Raw genomic sequence first — 27,805 nt, 5'->3', positions numbered from 1 at the left:
TAGGCAACAGGACTAAAAATCCTGAGAAAAGGGGAAATTAAAGCTCGCCCACACTCGTAATAAAACATTATTATTATTACTGCCACAGTTCCAGCTAAACAAAAGCCAGGGCAGGATGGCCGAGTTCGTTTAGAAATGGCCTGTGGCAGACAGCAGCCTATTAACGCAGCTTCCTGCAAAAAGGTTTCTTAGGAGTCACACGTTCGTTTCCTGAGACTGCACCGACAGAGGTCAAACCCCACCCTGCGCAGACCCCGACGTGTGCCACCAGAAAGGGGAAAAGGCCAGACAGACCCCCATGGCTCTTCCGATCTTTAGGTGAAATCGGATTTCACCCCCACCCAAAGCCCTCGGATTTTACCCATAAACAGCCCAAGTCCCAGATTCCAATCCCACACACTGCTCCGGAACGTTTACCATCCTCTCACTTTCCCTTCAGCTAGGTTGACTTTTTGGATAACATTTTCACAGTTCTCCTCCCTAATGTTTCAGTGGAGGAGGAGGAGGAGGGACGGGGGGAGGTGGCCGACTGAACAGGGGAAAAGGGGCGATCTCCCAGGCTGAAGACGTTTCTTGGCTGTAGTGAGAGCCCCGCTAACCGCTTTGTAAGGGCCGCACCACTGCACGACACTGGCGGCTCCGCCTTTGCAACTTTTGCTTCTCCCCTCCCACCTCCTCTGATTCTTCCCATAAACTTTGTTAGCAGGCTCCCGACCGGTGCCACAGAACCTCCACAGGCTGAGCGCCGGCAGGGTCCTGCCACAGCTCGGAGCCCGCTGTCCTGACGACGCCCTCCGAACCAGCAGCCCCCCAGGTAAGGCGCTGCTTCTTGCTGCAGCTTATTAGCCCTGGCTGAAATGTTACTTTCTTAACGTGATCCGCTTTCTCCAGTGTGAAGCCCTCCTAGAGTATAAAATACGTCTCTGGCATGTGTGGCTTAAAACCCCACCACAGCTTCAGTTTAGATTCTGCAATATAAAAGCTGCGATGCAGTTTTGTTTCTAAAATAAATGATTTTTCCTTTTCCTTGTTTACTGTCTATTAGAAGTACCGTAGACATATATTCACCCTGAAAGGTCACAAGCCTGCATGGCATCCATCACGTCTTCACACAGGGTTTTTTTCTTCCAAATTTTGAGTACTGCCTTCAGTTTGAACTTTGCATTATTTAGGGAAAGGGTTATTTTATTTCCTTTCAAAAACTTTTCCTTACTTCGGTATGTGTGTGGGTTTTTTTTTTAAACAAACATGTTCTTCAAACCACTTGAAAAAGAAATCAAATTTCCTATTCCTGGTGGATAAAAAGTTTATGATTGTACCGAATATTAATAATGCACCTTGTGTATTATTTGGAAAGATGTGCTAAAAAATCCAAATGCCATATTATTAACAAAAATATATATATATATTCCCACGACTACAAAAACTTGAAACCTGGTTAAATGTGCTCAGACCCCGCTCCCTGCCGCAGTGCACTTGTAAAACCACAGGGGTCATGTTCTAGCAGAGGAGCCACGGATCTCTCTTCTGCCAGCTGCCCTCTTACTCTCCATCTCTTGCTCCTCACTTGCTTTATACCAGGAAGAGTGCAACATTTCTTAATGCCTTGGTAAGGAATGTCGGTGAAAAACTCCAGTGTGGGTCTCCAGCTGTCTGACTTGCAAAAATTGCTCACAATATGGAAAGCAATAGGTTCAAATTATAATGACAACATCAATTTCCGGCATTAAAAAAAAAACAAACAACTCTTCTCTGACAGGTTCCATGATGTAAAGCGCAATTAGAAGGGCACTTAACCCCCCCCCCCCCCGCCCCCAATAATAATCCCTTATAAAAAGGGGGCGGAGATCCCGCACATTTCAGGGGCTACAGCACAACGGAGCCGATGCAATAAGCTGCGCTGAGCCTACTGAGGGTTTTTACTTCGGTTTTAGCCTGGCGGTTTTGGCGCTAACCTTTCTCAGGGATATGAGTTTTAGCACCAAAAAACCAGTGCTACGAAACCGGCGGTATGCGTAGCGTGGGCGCATGGAAATCCCATGTAAAAAAAAAAAGAATGCATTCATTAATACCCCACAACGCAGGGAGGTGCGTTCAAGGGAAGACAGCTTAGAGCAGATTTTTCTTAATGCAGGAGATTTAACTCCCGGCTCAGAGCAGAAGTATACCTTAACTCACATCTAATATTATTGCTTAACTCCCGGCGCAGAGCAGAAGTATACCTTAACTCACATCTTATATTATTGCTTAACTCCCGGCTCAGAGCAGAAGTATACCTTAACTCACATCTTATATTATTGCTTAACTCCCGGCTCAGAGCAGAAGTATACCTTAACTCACATCTTATATTATTGCTTAACTCCCGGCTCAGAGCAGAAGTATACCTTAACTCACATCTTATATTATTGCTTAACTCCCGGCTCAGAGCAGAAGTATACCTTAACTCACATCTTATATTATTGCTTAACTCCCGGCTCAGAGCAGAAGTATACCTTAACTCCCATCTTATATTATTGCTTAACTCCCGGCGCAGAGCAGAAGTTTACCTTAACTCACATCTTATATTATTGCTTAACTCCCGGCTCAGAGCAGAAGTATACCTTAACTCACATCTTATATTATTGCTTAACTCCCGGCTCAGAGCAGAAGTATACCTTAACTCACATCTTATATTATTGCTTAACTCCCGGCTCAGAGCAGAAGTATACCTTAACTCACATCTTATATTATTGCTTAACTCCCGGCTCAGAGCAGAAGTATACCTTAACTCACATCTTATATTATTGCTTAACTCCCGGCTCAGAGCAGAAGTATACCTTAACTCACATCTTATATTATTGCTTAACTCCCGGCGCAGAGCAGAAGTTTACCTTAACTCACATCTTATATTATTGCTTAACTCCCGGCTCAGAGCAGAAGTTTACCTTAACTCACATCTTATATTATTGCTTAACTCCCGGCTCAGAGCAGAAGTATACCTTAACTCACATCTTATATTATTGCTTAACTCCCGGCTCAGAGCAGAAGTATACCTTAACTCACATCTTATATTATTGCTTAACTCCCGGCTCAGAGCAGAAGTATACCTTAACTCACATCTTATATTATTGCTTAACTCCCGGCTCAGAGCAGAAGTATACCTTAACTCACATCTAATATTATTGCTTAACTCCCGGCTCAGAGCAGAAGTATACCTTAACTCCCATCTTATATTATTGCTTAACTCCCGGCGCAGAGCAGAAGTTTACCTTAACTCACATCTTATATTATTGCTTAACTCCCGGCTCAGAGCAGAAGTATACCTTAACTCACATCTTATATTATTGCTTAACTCCCGGCTCAGAGCAGAAGTATACCTTAACTCACATCTTATATTATTGCTTAACTCCCGGCTCAGAGCAGAAGTATACCTTAACTCACATCTAATATTATTGCTTAACTCCCGGCTCAGAGCAGAAGTATACCTTAACTCACATCTTATATTATTGCTTAACTCCCGGCTCAGAGCAGAAGTTTACCTTAACTCACATCTAATATTATTGCTTAACTCCCGGCTCAGAGCAGAAGTATACCTTAACTCACATCTTATATTATTGCTTAACTCCCGTCTCAGAGCAGAAGTTTACCTTAACTCACATCTTATATTATTGCTTAACTCCCGGCTCAGAGCAGAAGTATACCTTAACTCACATCTTATATTATTGCTTAACTCCCGGTGCAGAGCAGAAGTTTACCTTAACTCACATCTTATATTATTGCTTAACTCCCGGCTCAGAGCAGAAGTATACCTTAACTCACATCTTATATTATTGCTTAACTCCCGGCTCAGAGCAGAAGTTTACCTTAACTCCCATCTTATATTATTGCTTAACTCCCGGCGCAGAGCAGAAGTTTACCTTAACTCACATCTTATATTATTGCTTAACTCCCGGCTCAGAGCAGAAGTATACCTTAACTCACATCTTATATTATTGCTTAACTCCCGGCTCAGAGCAGAAGTATACCTTAACTCACATCTTATATTATTGCTTAACTCCCGGCGCAGAGCAGAAGTTTACCTTAACTCACATCTTATATTATTGCTTAACTCCCGGCTCAGAGCAGAAGTATACCTTAACTCACATCTTATATTATTGCTTAACTCCCGGCGCAGAGCAGAAGTTTACCTTAACTCACATCTTATATTATTGCTTAACTCCCGGCTCAGAGCAGAAGTTTACCTTAACTCACATCTTATATTATTGCTTAACTCCCGGCGCAGAGCAGAAGTATACCTTAACTCACATCTTATATTATTGCTTAACTCCCGGCTCAGAGCAGAAGTATACCTTAACTCACATCTTATATTATTGCTTAACTCCCGGCTCAGAGCAGAAGTATACCTTAACTCACATCTTATATTATTGCTTAACTCCCGGCTCAGAGCAGAAGTATACCTTAACTCACATCTTATATTATTGCTTAACTCCCGGCTCAGAGCAGAAGTATACCTTAACTCACATCTTATATTATTGCTTAACTCCCGGCGCAGAGCAGAAGTTTACCTTAACTCACATCTTATATTATTGCTGTGGCCAGTGTGGTAGTGTTCAGCTGCTTCTAGCCGATTGGACGCAGCAACACAAGAACTTTGGCCATCAGAAATGAGTTTACTGCACCTCGAACCCAGGAGTTTAATTTCCAGTAAGCTCTCGGAGCCAGAACCTGGCGCTGGGCATCCCAACCTTGAACTACTGTTTAACTGTAGATGCCTGTTCCGAGGGCCTTACACTTTGTTCAACTATTTGCAAGTGCTCACTCAGGAGAGCAAATTATTGCAGTCAAAGCCATTTTGGCAAGTAAAATCAAAGCATAAGCTCTCTTGAGGAAAGCACCAACAGCTAACTTAACAAAGCATACATTCTCCGGGGGGGGGGGGGGGGCACCTGCAGCTGAACAGGACGACAAAATCAGATGCACAGCGCCAAAGGGCAGAGGGTTCAGCTTAAGGTGCCCACCCCAGAGAGCTTATGCTTTGATTTTACTTGCCATGCCTTCATTGCATGTGAGATTGGTGCTGTGCATCCCAACTTGTGGACACATTCTCTCATTAAAATCCATTTTGTCAAGGAACGGCAAGTAAAATAAAAGAATAAGCCCTCTGGGAAAGGCACTTACAGCTAGATGAACAAGGCATAGGCTGTCTGGGTGGACTCCAACAGCTGAACAGTACTCACTTCAGCACTGTGTGTGTGTGTCCTGCCCAGCTTTCAGGATAACAAACAAACATTTTTAACCGGTGCCTGCCTCAGAGAGCTTACTTTGGAAATGTAACTCCTAGAACTTAGGTGGAGTGACCAATGTTGTCTAGTGTTGTGCCCAGTGTGATACGTCACCTCAGACCTAGGAAGGACTTCAGTTTCCAATGTAAGTCCTATGGGGTTGGAACCTACAACTAAACAATGCATAAGCTCTCTGGGAAGGGCACCTACAGCTGACGGTATGCCAAATTCAGGATGGACAACACCAAAGCGCATACTGTTCAGCTGAAGGCTCCTCCCCCACAGACTTGAAACCTACAGCTAAATAAGGAAATGTTAACTCCTTCTTTGCTCTGAGGTGGAGTAAACTCACATTTCTGGTGGCCAATGTCATTCTGTTGCTGCACCCAATGTGGTAGACACTGGGTACAGCTGGACACTACCACATGGGCACGGCAATAGAATATCGAGGCCACCAGAAATGAGAGTTAACTTTTACTCCACCTCAGGCCAAGGAATTAAACATAAGGAGTAAGGAGGTAAATGCATGAAGCTGGAAGGGGTGTGATCAAAATGGTCTCGCGTGTAAGACTGGAACAGGGATTCCCGACTCGGGCACAATCTCACAGGCGAGGCCATTTGGGCAAAGCGCGCCAAGTGAAATCAAAGGGCAAGCTCTTTGGAATGGGCAACTGCAGCCATTAGGGGTGCGTACGCGTCTGCTGTAGAGAGCTTACCTTTGCCTTGCCCAAGTGGCCTTGCATGTCAGACCGTGCCCAGGCTGGGATGCCCAGTGCCAGTCTTGCATGCAATGGGAATTTTGGTCACACTCCTTCCAACTTCAAGCACTTACCCTCCTTACTCCTGTTTTAAAGCGCTTTTCAGCATTAGTGCAGATTTTTCAAGTTAACTCACATTTTAGCACTTTTCTTCACTTGGAGCGCCTTTTTTTTTTTTTTACCCTGCGTGATTTGCATCCATTAGCTTACTGCATCCCCCGGAAACCCCCGTTTTTAATGTGTGCGCTAAATAAAACTCTACATCCCCCACAGTAAAATTTAACTCCAGTGTTAGGGCGGGTACATCGGCCTCAAAGTGACTCCAGAGAACAGATAAAGCAGTTACTTAGGGGGGGGGGGGGGGGGCATGTCCACATTTTTTTTATGAGACTTTTATAAAGGAGGTTTTTTAAAAACAAGATGCACTGTATATCCAAGAACATTTTTTTTTCTTTAACTATCTCACAATGCCACTGTGCGTCTACAGAGTTAGCAGTTTAGTGTTAACACAATTCTAGGATAAAAAGACAACAAAAAAAAAAAAAAAGCCCAAACTAGATCGTAGTGCCCAGTGAATGCCAGCATCGGCGGGTTCAGTTTTGAGGGTGGGGCGCTCTCACACTGCACCCTTACAGAGAAAGCCAGCAAATTCACAAAAAGATACAGTTAGGGGGCAGAGCGGGAGGGGAGGGGAGGGGATACTCATCTCCGTGCACGCCGTCGTCTGCTTAGCTGCACCGTACAGCAAAGGGAAGGGTTCTGCACAACTGAGACATGTATCAGCACCACTTAAAAAACAAATGCTGTGCCTATAAAATTACCTACAAAATACAGGTTACCAGCATGATTCCCGGACAGGATGAGCACCTCCTTTCTTTAACTACATACAGGGCTGGTGTGACCTCACCCGTCAGCAGTCCCGGGGCAGCCAAACAAACCCAAATCCATGCTGGGCCTGCCACCAGTGACCCTAATCTGAAATCCTTGGCTTCCCCCCCTGTCACCAATACACTCTTCCCAAGCCAGAAGTTAAATCCTCCCAGTAACGTGGACATGGACTGACTCCCAGTACACGGTGGATTTGGCAAGTTTCTTCCCCCCCCCCCAGCCCCAGCCCAAGTAGACAGCCCACAGGAGGGGGAAGGGGAGGGCCACCAAGGAGGAGACTATGATAATACAATGCCCTGGCTGGCCTTCAGCTACTGTGATCCCAAAAACTACTTCAGCTGCTGTGACAAAAACAGGAAAGTTGTTGGGTGGGGAGAGGGGGGGGGGGGGCACTGTGAGGGGTTGTGATGGCCTGCGGACTGGTGAGAGAAGATGGGGGAGAGTGAAAACAGAAGCGGGAGACGGGAGGACACCAAATTTTGTATCCAGCTAAGGCATCAAGAAGCTTTGCACTGGCCCCGACCGCATGTACAATGCTCGACAGCTTTTGCCACAGTGGTCCACGTTCTCGTGCACCGAGGATGGGAATACAGTCGTGAAGACGAGCATAGCTGGTGGTCAGGCATAGTTAATGGTTTCTTTGAAAGTGGCCCAGTAAGGTGTATAACTAGATCTGTTCTGCGTTACTGATCTACTGGTAACAGCGCAGTGAGCAAACTGTCTAAACCCTTCACTGCCTGGAGTCAGGATTCAGCACAACCAATACCCCAAGGGATTACAGGCAGCTGTCCGCTTCCTCCCCGGCCTCGCCACTCGGGCCACAGACACCCCCCGATTTTATACAAAGCTCAGAGCGCACGCAGGTGCAGGCACTGGGCCACCCTGAAGTAAAGCAAAAAAAAAAACAAACCTTAAAATGTCCAGTTTGCTTTTTTTGTTTCAATTTATGTTTTTGTCTGTTGTGGATGGGGAGAAAGGAGTGAAAAGAATTCTTTGAAAACGTATTAATTTAGAGGCTAGGGAAGAAGATCATTTTTCTTGTAACCTTTTTTGCCCTTTTTAGAACTTTTTCTTGTTTTGTCTGATTCACATTTCTGGTGTTATTTTTGCTTTTTTTTTTCTTGTCTATATTTTTGAATTCTTCACTTTTAGTTTGCTTTGCCATTTTGGATGTTTTCTTTATTTTGTCTTGTCTATTTAAGGGTTTGGGGGTTTTTGGGGGCTTTTGGTTGTTTTTACAGATGGGGGGGGGGGGCTTCTCTCCCCTCTAGCCTCCCACCTCTGTTCTGTGCTGGGAGCTCCTCCCAGCTCCAGGCCCACTGCAACGGCTCCTCCTGCCCCCCCCCCCCCCCCCAGGTCTGCAGCAGGCACCTGGGCAACCTAGTGCCTGAGAATTTTCCATCCCTGAAAGGGGTGGCGGGGAGTAAATGTCCTTATTTGGATGACGATTTATTTAGAATTTTCTGCTGCCTACTATTAAGTCTACGTGGTCGGGAGGCAGGATCTCCCGCTGTCAAGAGTGCTGCCTCCTACATTCCATCTCCATCATAACCCTGCCGGCATCCCCATGCAAACGGAGCTCTTCATGGGGATCAGTAGTGGTTGCTCTCCTTGAGCTGGCAGAGTCGTCACATTAAGCTCTCTCCTTCTGAGAGCCATTCTGAGGCGAAGCCAGGCAGCTCACGGCACACGGGCAAGTCAACCGTCAGATAAGCCCTACAGCAGCTCCTCAACAGTAGCTCCCCCTTCATATCACTACCTGACTCCAGATAGTGACATTTTCTGCTAATCTTTTTTTTTTTTTTTTTGGGGGGGGGGGGGGGGCAATTCTGTGACTTGTGATATGACATCCTTTATAGCTACCACAGAAAGCAATAACCTGTTCCAGCGATGGGCAGCTTTCACCCTTTCTGTGAAAAAATGATCTTTTATTTTACTTCTCAAGCCTGCCCCTCTAGGCCTCAGGTTATGAGCCCCCTTGTTCTAGAATTTCCTTTCCACTGAAAAATATGAGATTTATTCCACGATAAGGACTGTAAATGTCACCATACTCTGGCAGAGCCCCGACACAACACCTGGAGAGCTACTCAAAGTCCAGTCATCCCCATCTTCTGAAAGTACATCGACTTTTTGCTGGCTAACAGAGAATCTTCCAGAAATAAGCAGAAAACATTCATTTTTTAAAAAGACAAAATAGTTATACAAAAAATGGAAAGATGTTTTAAAAGTGTCTCCTGTAGTTAATCATGGTGCAGCCTGAGCCACCACCTCACGTGCTCCAAGTCGCTATTTATATATAAGTTAGATGCTGCGACGTCACAATGCAGAGCTACACAGACAGCGACTTCCAGAAATATTCAGGAAAAAACAGGAAGAATTTTATTTACGCATCAAACTGATCCCATTTTAGAATAGTAAACAGAGACCAAAACGCTGCTGGATTTCTTGTGCAGTTCTTATTTTCTCAGTCCAAGCCAGGGCTTCCCAAACCTGTCCTGGGGACCCCCACAGCCGGTTGGGTTTTCAGAAGATCTGCAATGAAAATTCAGGAGATAAATTTGCATATCATGGAGACTCGGCATATGCAAATGCATCTCATGCATATTCACAGTGGGTATCCTTAAAACCCGACCGGCTGTGGGGTCCCCAAGAAAGGTTTGGGACGCCCTGAGCTAAACCGAAGAGTGTGCCTGAGAATAGGCATATACGTCTTGCTTTACTAGACATATCGGTCTGTCAGACGAGCAGTAAGGCAAGCAGCAATATTGCATTTCTGGGCAACCTTTTCCCTAGGAACCCACAAGCACTCCGTGGGCTTCCCACTGCCTGTCCTTTTCCATGTAAAAGAGAAGCATTGCTGGGGCTGGCCCCGTGCAGCAGTGCAAGGGATCTAGATTCAGAGCCCTTTTCCTGTGGAGCCGGCTGAATCCGGGCAATGCCCTGCAAAAGTGTTGCCATCAAGCCTAGGAAGTTAGCTGCTGCTAAATGTGGTGACACCTGCCAGCCCAAGTGGTACTGAGAGTGTGGCTTGCGGACGGACAGCAAAGGTCCCCTGAGCAGAAATTTCTGGGGAGAAAATGGTGGGGGGAAAAAAATGATATAAGTAGAAAGACAGAGAAGCCACGTTGAAGAGAGATGCTTCAACTGGCCTATACATGCAACTAGGAAACTTCAGGACTTGTCTAGGCAGTCACTTGTGTTAGGGAATGATCTGTAACCCACAGTATACACTGTACCTGCGCAATGATAGCAAGTATTATCAGAACCAGCAAAAATATGCCACTTTTGGACTCCTCCTGCCAAGAGTACTTCACATTTAGAGAAGATGGGTGATACTTTAAACCCCAACTGAATTTATAAAGCAAAGCATCCTCACTCTTGATGGGCAGGGTTTCACAAATTGGTTAGTGGATTTTGACAGCTGGCAAGACAAGGCCAGGAGACGGTGGCATCTTCGGCCTGACAGGAAACTGGGGGAGCGTTTTTTGTAGCAGCAGGGCTATAGAGAGAGAGAGAGAGAGAGAGAGGTATTGTGTTCGGGGGGGGGGGGGAGCAGAGGAGGAAAGTCATAGGGTTCCAGGGGACAGGAAGGAAGGGGGCAAGAGGAGGAGAGTAGAGAAGCAGAATGAAATGGCTGTGAGGAGGAGGATGAGAGCGAAATGGTCTCACAGGGAGAAAAGAGGATTTTTCTTTTTTTTTTAAATTATTATGTATTTATTTATTTTTAAGGCGGTTGCATTCCTTCTCTGGTGTGTAAGTCCTGGAGGAATTTTTGAATCCCTGTTGATGGGAAAGTATCACCATGACTGAAAAAGAAAAATAAATCTACGCACTGCGAAAGTTATGTCGAATTTCCTTCCTGGCCCCCGAGTCACTGGAGAACACACACACACACACACGTACTCTTAACGGCTTCTATAAAAGTTGTATTTGGTCTGTTGCCATGGAGCACCAGCAAGGCCTTTTCTGAGAAAAACCCCTTTTCCATAACAGAAGGCTGGAAACCTATTTTTAAACTGAAGAAAAAAACAATGGAAACAAGGCAGGGGGGCCTTGTCGCGCTTTGCTTGCTCGCGTTTGCGTGACCCTGGTGTCATTTTAAGCAGCAGCAAAACAAAGCGGAATGCAACCGTTCCATCTTTTGGGGGGAATAAACACGGAGGAGCTTCTCTTGTGTCCCCTAATCATCGCGGTACAAGTTCCCTCAGGGCTTGTCCTTTCTAATGATCCAGTTTGTCAAGTTATATCTGAAACGTACACTTGAAAGCGTTCTTCGGAGCACAGCAGCCCCCCCTGCATTACTGCTCTGAGGAACGGCCTGGCGTTGCCCTCGAGTTAAGTGTTCACCTGCGAAAGGTTCCACAGATAGTGTGAAGCTTCTCGGTCTGTAATATGAAACAGATGCCTGAGCTAACTTGTTTTTTTTTTGTCCTTGGCCCAGCAGTTTCTTTCTCCTTTTTCTTTCAGCTCAGAACTAGTAACTGGGATCCTGGCACCACGAGCCTTCATTTGCAACCACTCCCCCAGGCCTCCTTTTCTCTTGCTCTTAGTCTGGTCATTGCAGCAATACTCCTGAGGCCAGGAAGCATGCACCAGAGCCTCGTGAGCTTTAAATTCAGCCACCAGATGGCGCTCTTCTTGACGACCATGATTCCCTCCCCCCCACAGCCCACCCAGCCCCAATCGACCTGGGATGCAGAAGCCCGATCTGGGAACTGAACCAGGGACCCCTGTACAAGCATGCGGCCACTGAGCCGAATCCCCCACCTTCCCCTCCCAAACTAAACTGTTACCGAGAGGTTAGCACAACGGCAGGAAGCAATTCGCAGGCTTCTAGGCAAAAGGTTGTGATCTGCTGAATCGTGGTGAAACAAGAGAGAGAATGGCATACGGCAAGTTCATTTTCATCATAGATAATCATGAGAAAATATCTGTGCAAACTGATGGAAATCTATTAAATACTGCAGAATTCTGCATCCAGTGCATTGCAAGCACCCATGCAGCTCCTATACCTTTCAGGTGAATTTTTATGGTGAAATGGGATGGTTGGAGGAGATTAATTGAGAATCCAGAGTTGAAGCTATGGAAAAACCCACACAAATTCTGCTTTTGACATGTATTTTCTTTCCCTGGAGTTGCCCGAACCCCCTCTTCGCGCCCTTCATGTCTCTTCTTTTCTGTTTATCTGTTTCAGCAATAATTGATTTAATAATTTGTTATAAATGTTCCCTGTTTTAATTGTTTTATCTGTTCAATGTAAACCGCCTTCCAGGCGATAGTTAGTTATTTCCTTGTAAACCGGAGTGATATGTATATTATACAGGAACTTCTGGTATAGAAAAGCCAAAAATAAATAAATAAAATACAAAAATAGGATTGCTTTTGCTTACAGGATTCTCCGTAGACAGCAGGATTATTGTGGGTGTGGACCTTTAGGCCAAGGTGGAATTGGCACATCCTGCAGGGAGGAGCCCTGCAGGTCCCCAACGTCGGCTGGCGGAGCGTTGAGGGAAGCAGACGCCCAACTGGAGCTTCACCAATACCAGCCCACATTCCCCTTAGGTTGAGCCCTGAGGTGCTGGGGCCGGCTGGACTTAGGCACGAGCTTCTGTGGTGGTGAAGATCTGATGAGAAGGGGAAGATGCAGGCCGGGGACTAGCGCAGGTGGGATGCAGGCAGTGTCAGTGTCCAGGCGGTGGTCGGTGGCAGGCGGAAGTCAATCAGAGCAGGCGTCCAAGCAGAGGTCAAGCCAAAGATCCGTCCGAGGAACCAGGAGGAATGGAAAAAAAGACACAGAAGACTGGTGACGAAAGACAAGGACTGACCACTAAGTAGGCAAGGGACTGGAGACTGGCCATAAGGGAGACAAGGAATGAGGAACACAAACCAGAGTGCCACACAGGAAGCATGAGCAAGAATCAGGAACATGGAGCACACAGGAATGTAGGAACGCAAGACTGCTGAGGCAACGCACACGTCAAGAGACGTTGACCTATTGCTGAGGCTTGGAAGTGCTGCCGCAGTGGCCTTATATAGACAGGAGTCACCCACATCATCAGGAGGCGCCGCAGGGGATTTCCCACCATGGGCCCTTTCAATGCAGGCAGTTCAGATGCGTGCGCGCCTAGGAGACAGGCCCCCTTGCTGGAGTTGGTGGTGTCTTCGTGCGGTGTGGTTTAGGCCTGGTCAGGCTATTCCACCGGGGGAGTCTACCGCGCGTCAGGTGAGTTCAAGCACGGGTCTGGGCTGGAGGTAAGAACAGTGAGCCGCAGTCCTATCCCGTGGACTGCCGAGCGCAAAAGGATAAGTTAGCTATAAATCAGTGGTGACATCATCTGATGGCACTGACACAGACCCAGCAGTCGGAGCTCAGATAAAGTCTTTCTGAGCATGCACAGGAGTTCCCATGTGCCGTTGCTGCCTTGTGAGCTCCTCAGTCTCTTTCAGAACTTAAGCTTTCGCAAGGTAAAAAACTCTCCAGGGAGGTGGGTGGATATTAAACGTATGGCTTATTTGTCCTGCTGTCTAGGGAGAACCCTGTTTACCGGTAAGCAAACTTGCTTTCTCTTTCAACAAGTAGGCATAAATCAGTCATAACATGTGTTGAGTCCCAAGCTGAGGGCTGTGCTGCAGAACAACTACTTAACAGACAACCTGGACCCCACCAACCAGGTGAAGAGTGGGCTACTGGGTGAACAGGTTGTGCATAACTGCTTGACCAAAAGATACTGCCTCTTCAGGACATACTGTGTCTAGGCAGTAGTGGGACATGAAAGTGTGAATAAATCACCATGTTGCAGCTTTGTGGATGTCTTCACTCAAAGTGGCCCTCGGATGAGCTATTGAAGCTGCCATAGCTCTCACTTGATGAGTTTTGACAAGAGAATGTGATCTGTAAGATATTCCAGTACACAAAAGTGCACTATAGAGTCTGCTAGCCAATTTGAAAAAGTTCTACCAACAGTTGAGAACTGACTCTTCTGCTGGCACTGTACAAAGGCTCTCTTGCAGTCCAAGGAGTGGAGAGCATGTTCTCCTTTATGGGCATGCGGTTTTATAAAGAATATCAAAAGCATAATAGACTGGTTAATGTGTTGATGCGGATAACACTTTCAGAAAGAATTTAGGGTGATTTCACAGAACACCTCTGTTGCAAAATAACTGCAGCACAGTGGTTAAGAGACCGGAGCCTGTGATTTGCTCACTCTTTGTGCAGATGAGATGGCCATGAGGCAGAATATTTTTCAGGTGAGAAACTTCAGGTCTGCTGTTGACAAGAGTGGCTCGAAGGGAGACTTCATGAGTTTAGCTAGGGCCATGCTGCAGTCCAAAGGTACTTGAGACTTACTCCCTGGAGGCTTGGAATGCCACAATTCCTTCATAAAGTTGGTAGGGTTGTTGGAAGAGATCAGAGCCTTGTCCTCCCTGCTGATTATATGTTGCAATGGCACTAAGATGTACCTTTACCAAAGGTGCTGAGGCTGGAGGACAAGAGAAAGAAGAGATAATGAAGCAAATTCCTCGGGCCACAAAAGACAAGAGTCCAGCTGGATTACCCCACACCATGGAAAAAAATCTCTTCTATTTGAAATTATAGGATTTTCTGGTGGAAGGCTTCCTGACTGAAATCAGTGTGCCTTCCACCTCCTTGGGAAGGAGTCACCTCTGCCTTGTCCTGAAACTCTTGAGCAATTCTGGCAGTGAGAGGAATTTACATTTAATTTATTAAAATGTATTGATTGCTTAAACCAGAAGATCTAAATGATGTAAATAAAAACATTAACCTTTCAAAAATGTTATAAAATACAATATTAAACATTAATACACTAATTACAATCATTTGCCTGTACTAAGTTAACGCAATAAATAAGTTCATAACTGCCAGAGTATACTTCTTCTAAAGAAAAGCTTGCCTGAAGAGGAATGTTTTCAATAAAACTCTAAATGTCTTTAAACACTCATGAAGCTGTAAATCTACTGGAAAAGAGTTCCATGCAATGGGAGCTGACACAGAAAAGGCACATTCTCTGGTTACTGAGAGGCGGGCACATCTGATTGAAGGAACATCAAAGCATGCCCTTCTGACCAGACCGTAATAATCGTCAGAGTTGGTATAACTTCAAAAAGGCATTCGACCATGGGCAAGATCCCAAATTGAGAGGAAGCCAATGTAAGCCCATAAGTGTTGGAGTGATATCACTGGAACAAAGTGCAATGAACATAAGACATGCGGTGGCATTAAGTAATAACTGGAGTGGCTGTAGTGTAGTATCAGGAAGACCAAGGTGAAGAGCATTACAATAGTCAATGTGTGGCAGGTACATGTAGATAGAACAACATTCCAGTTTAGCAGAAAAGCATCAAAAGCTGATCTCTACCTGCTTGATTGCATGAAGCAGAGCTTGACATTCCTAAGGATAGAACAAGTTTGTTTGCAACCTCCTGGTTCTGAGGGCCACTTGTAAGGTTGTAGAACTCTACATTCTGCGAACATAGATTGAATGCCCAGGAAGTAGGTCACCTGAAGATGCATGCTGTGATGACCTGTCCATGACTAGATCCAGAGGGTCTCCTCGCAGAAGGTGTACTAGCCTGTGCCTCTTTGCTTGTTTATATAGTACAGGGTCACCTAACTTTCCATCTGGATCAAGATTCTCTTGCCTGAGAGCAGGAGGGAGAAAGCCTTTAGTGCAAAATGGATAGCTTGTAGCTCCAGAAGATTGATTTGCAGGCAACATTCCAGGATGGACTATGACCCTTGGGTCCATGCAGCACTGGTATGTGGCCCCCAACTTCTGGTGGAGGTGTCAGTAGATAGGGTCATCTGATGTGCTGGGACATACAGTGCAAGATCTGGCAGAACCTCCAGAATTTATCCACCACTGCAGAGATACTTGCATCTCAAGAGTCACTGATACGGTTGTGCTCATAAGTTTACATACCTCTGGCAGAATTTGTAAGATGTGTAGCATTTTAAAAAAACATGAGTGATCCAACAAAACATGTCTATTATTTTAATGTGTTTCAAATTAAACTATTATGCATCACAGAATAGCACAATAATTAAACAAATCATAGCCATAAAGGAAATACAAATTCTGCCAGGGGTATGTAAACTTATGATCACAACTGTATATGGAGTGATACTGGCTGGAGCAGTTGATCCACTTGCATTGGAGGGCCCACTGAAGACTATGCATATGCTGATGAGGCAGAGGAGCCACATGTACCACCATGGCAATGTGTTCTAGGAAGACAAGGATTGACATTGCTGATGTCTGGTTCTGCTAAAGGAGGGACCTCACAAGGCCCATCAAAATATTCTCTCTTTCAGCAGATAGAAATGTTTTTTCCATAAGCAAATCTACCCCAGCTACTATGAACTGAATTCTCTGAGGTGGGATCAAATTAGACTTTGAAAAATTAATCAGAAAGCTCAGGAAATGAATAAACTGAATTGTGGTATAGAGGATGCCTGTTGGATACGAGCTCGTCACCAACCAATCGCCCAGAGAAGGGAAGACACAGACTCTTTGCCTCTGGAGTTGTGCGGCCATGACTGCCAAACATTTTGTGAACACCCTTAAAGCTGCTGAGCGACCAAAGACTGCACCATTGTTCAGGTACTGCATGCCCTCCACCACAAACTTGAGAAATTTCCAATGGGCAGGATGAATGGGAATGAGTGCATAGATGTATTAAAGTTCTACACTGCAAAGCCATTCCTTCAGCTGAATGAACATCAGAATTGTCTGGAGTAAATTCATCCTGAATTTCTCACAGACTAGCAATCTGTTCAGAGAAACTACTTCAAGTCAAAGTTGATTTGCGTGGGAGGGGTCGGAATTGAAAAGTGATCGTCAATAATGAGGAGGAAGGGTGTGGGAAGTGCAAACTGTTGCCATTCTCCACAATTCTCAGGGTCCACTTGTCCTTTGTGGTACAGATCCATTCTAGTAGGAATGACTAAACTCTTCTCCCCACTAGAGGAGGAGGTGAGATGGGTTGGAAAAGTCATCAAAAATTGGTCCCGGACTTGGGCTGCAGCTGCTGTTAGGCTTTTGGTTGCTGACCCCTCTGTTTGCTAGTCTCTACCAGGTAACTGTGCAGGATGTGCCTGATGTTGTTGGAAGGTGTCTAATTTTGGGACTCATAGCTTAGGGCACAAGAACACTGCAATTCAGCAAGAGGTTTAAAGTCAAAGGGATGCACAAGTCATCTTTGGGTGCTTGTTAAGAGAACAGATGTCCGACTGGGACAGACTGATTCCCAGCCCCAGTGGACAGCAACTGCAGCATGGACTGATGTTCCTTGATCATGGCCACCGTTTCTTGCACTTTGCCCCCAAATAAGTTATTTCCTGTGCAGGGACATCTGCTAGATGATCATGGACATCCTCATGGAGCCCGCTCACTTATAACTATGCAAGCCTCTTAGCTTCAATGGGCACTGCTGAGGTTCTAGCTACAGCACTGAATGATTTGTACACAGGCTGGATGAGGGGCTTAGCACACTATTCGGCATCCTTTAGGGTGTGCTGGAACTCAGACTGATAAAGATCCTCCTTGTCAACTATGGATACATTCATGCCTTGGAGGGAATCCTTTGGGTCACTTAGGCATGCTTCTGTGCAGGTTCAACCCCTGACCTGTCATGGATCTGGAGGTTGGCACCACAGAAAGGGGAGCCTTCCAAGCAGACTTATGGGAATAAGGGGAGGCCAAACCCCAGCAAGACCAATGCTTCTTATGATGCCAGGAATCTGAAGAGATCTTGCTCTGGGAGGCTAACTGACTGTGCTGCCTGCCCTCGCACCAAGGCATTGGGACCTTACCCAATACACCTTCCAGAGAACTGCCATCTTCCGGGCATGGGTCTGCTGATCCCGCAGTGACATCCTGCCACAGGTAATTACATACATCCTAATCTGGACTCAGACTGGAGTGGGTGTTTATGACAGACGTGCAACACCCAAGCCCACAAGCCTTGAACCTGCTGATCACAGGTTTGTTCATTTCAGATTTTTCAATCAAAACATTCCTAAAACTCTTCTTCATTTATTGCTTGCTTTTTGGAGGGGGAGTTTGTAAAAAAAACTTGACTTTTATTGAGGGTTGATGACGCAGATGAAAAAAAAAAGGTGAGGATTTATAAGCTTGCAAATCGGAGGCAAAAAGCATGAAGAAAAAATTTGTGAAGAGCCTGGGGAAACCTGTCCATGTGGTAGCTCAGATGAAGAAAGTCTGAGGGACTCACGATGCAGTGGCCGAGCAAAAGAACTCCCATAAGTGCTCAGAAAGCTGGATCTGTGTCAGCACCATCGGATGACATCACCTACTGGTTATGGGTGATTTCTATCTGCTTATTGACGGAGAAACGGTGGGCCTCATTTACAGAATGGGAGAAAAGCCTTAGCAAATCAGGCCCTTAGTTTTTTTTTGTTTTTTTTATTAAAGTTTCTTGATAGCTCCAGCAAGGTCAATGAAAATCCCATTTATACAATAAAACAATGGAATAATCACTGCAAAATGCTTCTTATTTGTGATAAACGGGGCCCTGCAGCATAATACCGCAAATGAATATATTTCAACAAGCTGCAAAACATCTCCACTCACACCTGGAAGAACTTTTCTCTGTATGTACGGGGTTTTTTCCTATTCGTATTTTGAGTGTTTTCCTTTTCTGCTTGTCAGTGATACTTGGGTCTGAGACTTCCATGTTTCCAACATATTCAAACATTTCCTTTTTTTGTGCGAATCTGTCACAATAAAAATTATAATCAGTTTTGCAAATGCTTGGAAAAGTATAAAGTCTCTACCGCCAACTGGCCCTCATTCAGAAATTCCAACTGACCAACGAAAGAGACTTCTATAAAAAGTCATAGAACAACTTGGAGCAAGCTGTTCCAGTCCCAAATCTGAAAGAATCTGAAACAGTTCAGAACATAAATTCACAGAAACCTATATCCAAGTGTTAGTTGGCTATCAGTCTTGTAAAATTCCTCACAAGTAAGAGCAGAGGGGTTATTTGCTTTCATAACATTTTCTTTACAACAGGCAGAGATGATTCCAGAACAAAAGCCAAATTTGGGCATTCCTAGGCAGAAGCTCCAAGTAACTGGTTTCAGATAGAAGGGAAATAAACTTCATGAGTGAAAACTTAACATGAAAGCCTTGTTTTCTGCACCAAAATGTCAATAGAGGAAGAGAGCTGGAAGCACTTTTGGTCGCTGCATTTGGTGGGAAAAAAAGCAAGACTGAAGGTTCTCAAGGTCCATTACTCCAGCTGCTTGTGAAGGCCTCAGTACAGTACATTTCCAGGCCACCAGTACAGTAACTTCATCTGTGAGTTTTCCAAGGGGCGTCTAGGATACTGGCACTCAACTTTGCGGCCTGCGAGTCCACTCCTTTACTACGGAATCAGTGAAGCAGATCACAGAACAGAACAGCGCCAAGAACGTGTGTCCCCTTCAGGCAGGGATTGCAACTGAAGTGGCCCGCTGAGTGGAACCGTCGAGCACTACTGGTTGAGAGGAGGTCAGGGCACCAGGGAGTCAGCCAGCAAGAAGTATTAAAATGATAAGGACTCGTATACTACACGGTGATCCGCTTCGAACTCCCCAGGAAATACAGATTATAAATTTAGATTAAGTACACACAGTCAACCAGAAAGGTGATATTCATCCAGAAACATGCTTACGGCATCCATGGAATAGTGAATCTCTATCTGAGAGCCAGCAAACTTTGCGATGAGTGCCCTACCCTAAGTTTAGAAGATGACTGGGGAAGGAAGAAGCCTTGGCTATTGCTTCATACTGCCATAAGCAACCCGACAGAGAGGGAGATGGGTATAAAATACCCCCAGATGATTGCAAAAGAAAACTCCTAACACTGGTTTCCGCTCTGGTTCTGATTGTTTGGGTACTTGCCAGGTACATGTGACTTGGATTGGCCACTGTTGGAAACAGGATGCTGGGCTTGACGGGCCCTTGGTCTGACCCAGTATGGCAACTTCTTATGTTCTTATAGACCTTTTCAGAAACTAGCTGAGGGAAAAGTGAATTAAGAAAAAGTTAGTTGGGATTAGATACCAAAAATTGTAAAACATGATGTCTTCTTCTAAAACTACATTCTGCAACTTTGGGTTGCTCAGAGCTGTTCTTATGTTAACAATGTCCCAAAATCCCAGTAGAAAGCTCTCTAAGTCCATATTTTAATCACATTTCTACTTTCTTTCCAAAACTCAAAAGCACAAGCAACAAGCAAAGTTTTGCCATGGAACAGAATATACAACCTGTTCTAACATATATCTATAGTCTGAGTCTGTAATTCATGATTCAGTTTGAATCATGCTGCTCAAAACATCTGAACAGAGATGTATTTATGTTTTTTAATCTAAAACGTGCTGTGGAGTTGCAAACAACTACAAAACATCCCGAATCCCACCATTTCTCTCTCTATGAATCCTCTTCCAGCTCTGCACAAATTAATTCAAAATCAGCCAATGATGAGGGCAAGGGTAGAAAATTTAGAACTCTGTGACATTGGTCACAATTTTTAAGAGCCAGGGCAAATAAAGTTTTTCTTGTCTCTCTTTCTTGTTTGTATTTTTTTTTTCACTTTGTTGGGGTTTTTTGTTTTGCTTTTTCACTTAGTATTTTTTATTTTGTCTTTTTGAGCTCTTTTTATTTTTGTAATTTTTTTGTTTGTCATTTATTTGCTTCCTTGCTTTTTAATTTGCCATTTTTAAAGTTTTTGTTTTTTGCCTAAATTTTTGGGCTTTTTTTTTTTTTTTTTGGTCTTTTCCACTACCTGTAGCTTCTCTTATATGGGGACAAGAAACTGTCCCAGTCAGTGACTCTTATCAAACTTGGGCCAACTAAAGTGATGGCACATTTTCCTCTTTGGACTAGACCACAGGCAGGCGCCAGATGACAATTTTTAGACACCTGGGCAAACTGGTGCCATGGATGAGGGTGCCTGAATATAAAAGCAATGCAACCAACAATTTGTATGTTGCGCCTACATCATTAGTTCATTTTGTACCAACCTCACAAAGGCTAGCCCTTAAAAGCTAGCCTCAAATGTATTAGGCTAGCCCAATAAAAAATGTGTCACCAGGATCTAGTTTGCAGGTAATTAGGCAAACTAACACTGTAACCTATTAACTCATTCAATATGTAGTCCTGTGGACTCCCCTCCAGTCAGCATCAATGAGGCCTTCAAAAGGTGCAACATCACATAAAAAAGAATTGTGTTTGAACTTTTTTTTTTTTTAAGAGGAATGTTTTAACAGGAGGTATTCTGAATAAAATTCAAATCATTTTTACAATAGATAGATTTTTTTTTTTTGAAAGGAGGGTATGGAACACATGTTTTCCATAGGTTTACAAGGCAGATATTCAGGGCTTGATTCACCCAAACTTGGAACTTTGAAAAATGTCCGACAGAAAGCTATTTGCCAAGTTTGAATAAAAATAATCAGATCCTATTTTTTAAAAAAAAAGTTACTCAAAGGACCTGAATGTGAGATTTGAGCCCAACCGTAATATATTATGTCTTTTAATTATTTATGAGCCTTTTTTGCATACAGTGTATGCAAATGCATCTCATGCATATTCATTATGGATCTCCTGAAAACCTGAAATGTTAGTGGCACTCGAAGACTGGAGTTGCCTACCCCCTGTTACATGAGTTACCAAAGGTGTTAAGGTAGTACAAAGTCTTTTTTAAAAGGTTAAACACCACAGTCTCTAGCAGAATTATAGGCTATGTTCCTTTAAAAGATAAATTTGTGTGACAAAAGTTAGTCTGTGTTTAAAACGGGGGGGGGGGGGGGGGGGGGGGGGGAAGGTTGTTAAATAGTTTTGCGAATGGTATCTGATAAAGTAAAAATTGCTCCCATAGTAAATAATAGAAGCTGTGAAATGGTCTACATTTTGGCCTTGATTTATACCCAGGCAGGAATAAATATATTTATGTCTGTGGACTTTCAGACATGAGTAAGAGATGCGTGCACGTCTGTGGGTGGAATGGTGACCCCTCCCCCTTCTGCACTCTGAATAGCTTTTTTTCAGGCCAAGCTGAACAACGTTTTTGCACCAAATCTCTCACAAATCTCTCCTTTTATGTGAGTTCCGATTCAGAAAAACCCAAATATTTCTCAGTGGGCGCCCTTTAGAGGCCAAAGATTTGGGTGAATCAAACCCCATGTACATTGCAATCATGAGATTTTTAGTGATCCTGACCTACATTTCCAAAACTAGAAACCTGGACGTGCTACACCGAGTGTGCCACCTTGCCCTCTGGGAGGGGGGGGGGGGGAGAAAGGAAGGGGGAAGGGTTTCAGCTGTGGAGTCAATTCCTGCTTCCTGGCTCCAGGACTTACAGAAACCGCTGCCAGAGCCAGCAGTAACTGTGAGGAGACTCAGAAATGACTTTAGGTCCCCATGCAGCTCAAGGGAGCCCCAGGTCTGTGGACCTTTTATCTTCTTCCCTCTCCCTCATGCCTCCATCCTCCCACTCCTCTATGCAAATCTTCACTCCTCCTCCTCCTTCAACCTCCACCACTTCTGATGACCCCTTTCACCCCCCTCCCCCTCCAATCAATGGGAGGTGACAGTTAGTGAGCACTCACAGGCCCCCACAGTAGCCCCTCCCCCATGTGAGCTTCCTATTAGAAAGAAAGCTTATGCAGCGAGTCAGAGCCTGTGAGCATGGACTCACCACCTACCACACTGTTTATAAAATAGCAGCAATAATCTCCGCACATCCGCTTGTATGCTTAATTGCTGTACCATGGATAGGTTTCAAAGTTAGCCTGCATATTAGCAGCAAAAAGCACCACAAATAAAACAGATATTAAATCCCAGAGTGTGGATTATGCTTTTGGTAACTAATGTTCAAACTTTTTTCACAAAATAAATTAGAATTACTTTGCCAAAAAAAAAAAAAAATCATCCCCTTCCCAAAAAAAATTCCCAGTTGAGCCCTTACCTTCCTGTTGGGAAGTTGAATGCATACTTCAGGGCGCAGGCAGGAAAACTCAGCGCTGGCAGAAAGGGTTTTGCACTACCTTGCACCAGCACACAAAGGGAGGGCGGCTTTAATCGGAGGGAGGGGGGCGCACGTGCTTCTTATGCCCTCATCCGGGGCTGAGCACTTGTGCTGAGTTTTCGTTATCCTGTGTGAGGGAGAGCACAGCCAGCGCAGGCAATTTATGCAGGGGCAAAACCAGTGGCATTAAATTTCTCTCAGCACGAGGCCTAATGCAGTCAACCAAACCGCATTGCAGGGCAGCCAAACCAGTGCTGAAGAAACCTAGCAACCAGTGAAGACCAGGGGCAAAGTATCAGGAGGTTGCTCTTTAAAAGGCTGTCAGATTTCTGCAGTGCCTGCAAAGGAGATCTAGGCTTTTCTTCCCGTACTTTTTCCTGAATGCAAAGTGCTGGGTCCCTTCCCACTTGCAGTTTACCACCGGAAGGTGTCTGCTGACAGGCACCACCTGCCGGCTTTTACTGTAATGTCATAAATCTCAAGGGTTACTATTTCTTATGAAGGCCTTTTAACTACCCCCTTTTTAAACTATTTCAGTAACTATGCGGTCCCAAGACATCCTCCACAAATAAACAAGTCTAACTCCAGGATAACCAATTCCATCTGGCTTCCTCCACAGCCTCCCCTCCCTTCTCCTCTTTCCTCTTCCCATAAAAAGGAAATCAGCTTAATGTGGAAAAGCAGTCTAGAGGGAGAAGCTATTAGTGAAATAAAAGTTAAAATGTTACTCATGGTAGTGAATATAAATCTTTTACTGATTTCTGGAATGTTTGCTGTAGTTTTGGTACTGAAGTCTAAAATTGACTTGCTAGTGGTTTATAATGATTTTACAATATGAGCCAAGCTTCAGCCTGGTGGGCCTGTGCACACATGAGAAAGCCAGAAGCAAGCACTACAGGGGCCAGGCCACCAAGCCAGGGCTGGAGAGGAACTCGGGCTTCCAGGGCACGCAGAGAGGAACCTCCTTCAGGAAATAAACACATACTTTAAGGTGATGTTCGTCATTTCTAGAAGCTGTTTCCTGGACACATGCAGATTTTCACTGTGCCGGCCCAGTACAGATTTCATTCCTATGTTGTGTCTGGTACCAAGGCCACATCCTTCCAGGCCTGTAAGCAGAGTGCAGTAAGAACAGTACTAATGAATTGCAAGGTTGGCAAATAAAAGGGGAGGAAAAAAAAAGCACTTTATCTAGGCTCCATGTCTGAGAATTTATACTCTCACCTTCTTAACTGGGCACTGGATTTGATTATGGGACTTTTACTGCATTTCCACTGGTGACAATGTTTTTTTTCTTTTTACTGGTATGTTTCTAACTACTCATTCTCCTGCTTTCCCAGCTCCACACGGGTTCTCTGAAAAAGAGGCGATAGAAAAGCACATTGCACTGACTCCTCTCTGCACCTCTGCCTGCAATAACCCGTCACCTGGCACGCCCTCCCCCTCTGCCATGGAGAAGGTCCAGCACATAACCCGCTCGGCACTGAGGAGAGCCTCAACCATTGAGGTGCCGCCGCACGCCCGCCAAAACCTGCAGGAGCTCTTTGTCAATTTCACGCTCATTCTAATCTGCCTGCTTCTCATCTGCATCATTGTCATGCTCCTCTGAGGCTCCGCTCTGCACGCCGCTCACCTCCCCCGAACCGTGCGCACTGAAATAAAAAATAAAAATACAACAACACACCAAAAACGAAACTCTGCGGGACTCCACTTCCCCCCCTCCCCTGGGGGGAGGCAAGCAAGCTCCTGCCAGGGGCTTCGGCGTTCAGGCTGGAGCCCTCCGGTGGCGCTGCCCATGCCGTTCAAATCCTCTCGCCGGCTACTGTAAACATGTGAAGTGCTCGCTACTTTAAAAGGTCACAAAGCCTGTGTGCATGCCGCGCCGTTTCGTTGCTGTTCACTTCTGTAAAGTGGCGTTGCCGTACACCCTCACATGCACGAATATCCACTGGAAAACGCAGCTGCTTGGTTTGTTTCTGTGTTAACGCTTTAGCGTCCTGATCCTCTGTTAGCTCAGCCTCCGTTTCACGAATGGGTAGTAAGGAGGTGCGCTAGGTGTTTGGAATACAGCATTTTATATGTTATGTGTACACGATCCACTGCAGCCCTGTGATCCAAGGAAGTGCTGGGGCAGGGCTACCTGGAAGGTCTGTGGGAGCGGGCGGTAGGAGGGGGAGGAATAGGCACAGCCTTGAGAAGATGGGGGGGGGGGGGAGGGGACAGAGTTCTCACTGAGAAGCAGCACTGCCCAGTGTGGGGGACAAACAGCTGCAGGTTATTCTCTTCTCCCCCCCCCCTACCATCTGGTCATATTCTCCTCATGCAGGACCCCAAAAGATCTGTCCAAACCGATGGTACGTCACTACTTCCCCTCAGACGTCACAGCCGTCTCAGCTCCACAGGCTGAGGGGTGACCTGCTGGAAAGGATCAACCGAGTCACGTGGTTAAAAGTGACATATTGATGACCCTCCCAGCTGTGCATGCAAGGGATAGATAGGCAGGAGAGGATGGCCCCGGTGTTGGTAGGCCTGACTTCCAGCAAATTATCTGCATACATCACATTCATTCAGCCTCCTTCAGAAAGAATACGTTAAATCTTCCCCTTATTAAAAAAATCTTCCGTGTATCTGGAGGTAATTTCCACCCCCTTCTGAAGGCAAATCAAAACTCCAGATTCCTATAGCTGAGCCCTACAGATGTTCATTCACAACGAGAAACTAAACCAGTCTAGATCAGAGACCAGAACTGTCTAAACCGAGGAATGTATAAACAGGACGGGCATGGCACCGAAGCAAAATATTCCCTGGGAAATGTGACAGCACGACAAGGCCCTTCGTTGCCAATGACTGCCTCCCCTCCCCCTACCCGCTGTAGGGTCAGGCGCAGTCGGGTAAGAGAATGAGATTCCTTGAGGAGAGAAAGAAAGCAACCATGCCGCTGCTTGTGCTCCATATCCCCAGGGTCAGTGCCCAGGGCTGACGCAGTGCCTGCCGACCTCACGGGGAGGGTCTACTGTAGATGGGACACCACCGGCGGAGCAGAGTGGATTGGCTGGGAAGGAAGGGGGTCAGACACAAATAGCAAAAAATACAGCACTTTTCTGCATGCTCTCTTTGTTTTCACCCTCATTTTTTAAATTTAAAAACAGAGATGAGGATTTGGACTCATGTAAATCTCCTCTGTAGGCAGAGGCAGTCAACATTGTTATTTTGTACATTATATTAATCGCAGCATCCAAAAACGTGTAATCAGTGGCTTTGTACACAGACAGCCAATTGTATATATATAAAAAAAAATGGAATACCTCTCCTGCTGGGGCACGAGCAGTACAAATCTTCCAATAAAACAACAAATAAAAGAATTGCAGAGCTGGGGTATTTTTCCTTTTTCCCAATTTTGGGCTAAACCCATACGTTTTATGGGAAAAGGTAAGTCTGGTGTCTAGCTTTTAGATAGCTACACTTATACTGAAGTTACAGATTTAAGTTGTTGCTGTCCTTTGACACTGTTGGTGCTGTCACTCCCTGTAAGGTTGGACAAAAGGGAGCGGAAGATGCAAGGCACAGCCTCGGCATTTCCTGTGGCAGCTCAAGAGTAGAGTCTGAAGCAACTTTTTGAAAATTCTGAAGCACGCTGCCAGGCATTTCCATCTTTTATTTTACATTATGAAAACAGTTTTCCAACCTTGCTTGCGTCTGTATAATTTACTTTTTCTTTTCACTGTGTGAGGAACATGAATCTCGCGTATCAGCACAGACAGAAGATGTCAGGGATGGGGGAGAGAAGAATGAGAGGGGTAATAGAACCAGGGAAGGGGGAAGGAAGAGAGGAGGGCCAGGAATGGGGGAGGGGGAAATGAGAGAGGTGGGGAGGAGAGGGAGAGAGGACTAGGAATGGGCAGAATGGGAGGTGGGGAATATCAGGAATCAGATGGGAGAAGAGGGAGTAGAAGAGGCAGGGTCTAGGGAGAAGGAAGAAGTTAAAAAAAAAAAAAAAGGTTCCAGGACCTGAGGGATAGAATCCGAGATGAAAGGAGAGAGGATCTAAATTGTGATAGGGGAGGGGTTTTTGGAAGGAGAAAGCAGATGTCCCTACCATACTCCCGTCCTGCTCCCCCTTGCATCCCCTCGTTTCCTACCAAATCTGGCGTAAGTACCCACACACACTCCTGCACCAATCCCCTCTCTCTTACACACTGACGCAAGCCCCACCCCACCAATGATCTCTCACCCAGCCCCTCCTAACTTCCCCTAAAGTATCCCCCTTTGCTTTGCCTGCTTCAGGCTCACCCTCTGCTGCCCCTCAATGACAGGAGGGGAGGAGCCGGATTACAGAGCAAAGTAGCTTTTTTTTTTTTTTTGCTCTGCTATGCCTGCTACAGACGGATTCCCCGCCCCTCATGTTTCTGGCAATCTGCTTGTGAGGTTCAGGAAGCAGAGCCCTGTTCTTTGTTGAATGAGATTTTTTTTTCATTTAAGGGGGGAAAAAAGCACTGAAAACACTAAAGCTCACAGGGAAAGGGGGAGGGGGAGCCCCCCCCACACACACCTGTATTTTCCCTACAGCTGGTGAGGGCGCCGCACATGGCACGGAGCGTCACCCGAGCTCGCTGCAGCTATGCTCTACTTACAGAGCGCATCTCCTCCCCGCCCCCCAAATAAAACCTCCATTGCTGCATTTGGTTGAATGCATTTTGCTTCCCTCCACTCTCTCCACACTGTTATTTTTATGTTTCTGATTGTTATGTCCACGCGAGGACTCCATTTGCCTGACATGAGCATAAAAAAGAAAAACACTGCAGTGATCCAGTTTGACCTGCTGTTTTTATGCAGTGAAGTAAAT

General features: G+C 45.4%; 2 protein-coding genes across 8 annotated transcripts in view; one reads left to right on the top strand and one right to left on the bottom strand.

Moving 5' to 3' along the window:
- The window catches only part of CEP85L (centrosomal protein 85 like), a 382,914-nt gene that overhangs the window by 139,026 nt on the left and 216,083 nt on the right, over positions 1-27,805 (bottom strand). The gene's annotated exons all lie outside the window — the stretch shown is intronic.
- On the top strand, positions 560-26,332 carry PLN (phospholamban). Of its 2 annotated transcripts, none has more exons than XM_029596429.1 (2): positions 560-814; positions 24,303-26,332. In XM_029596429.1, exon 2 carries the CDS (start codon positions 24,413-24,415, stop codon positions 24,569-24,571), a length of 159 nt encoding a protein of 52 aa, XP_029452289.1. In that variant the 5' UTR covers positions 560-814; positions 24,303-24,412; the 3' UTR covers positions 24,572-26,332. The 2 variants fall into 2 exon arrangements, with proteins under 2 accessions (XP_029452289.1, XP_029452290.1); XM_029596430.1 differs by lacking the exon at positions 560-814 and adding an exon at positions 23,089-23,953.

Source organism: Rhinatrema bivittatum, chromosome 3 (genome assembly GCF_901001135.1).
Source record: "Rhinatrema bivittatum chromosome 3, aRhiBiv1.1, whole genome shotgun sequence".
In the NCBI taxonomy this organism is placed as follows: domain Eukaryota; kingdom Metazoa; phylum Chordata; class Amphibia; order Gymnophiona; family Rhinatrematidae; genus Rhinatrema; species Rhinatrema bivittatum.
Note: the sequence above shows the minus strand (reverse complement) of the source record. Positions and strands in the feature narration are given on the sequence as shown.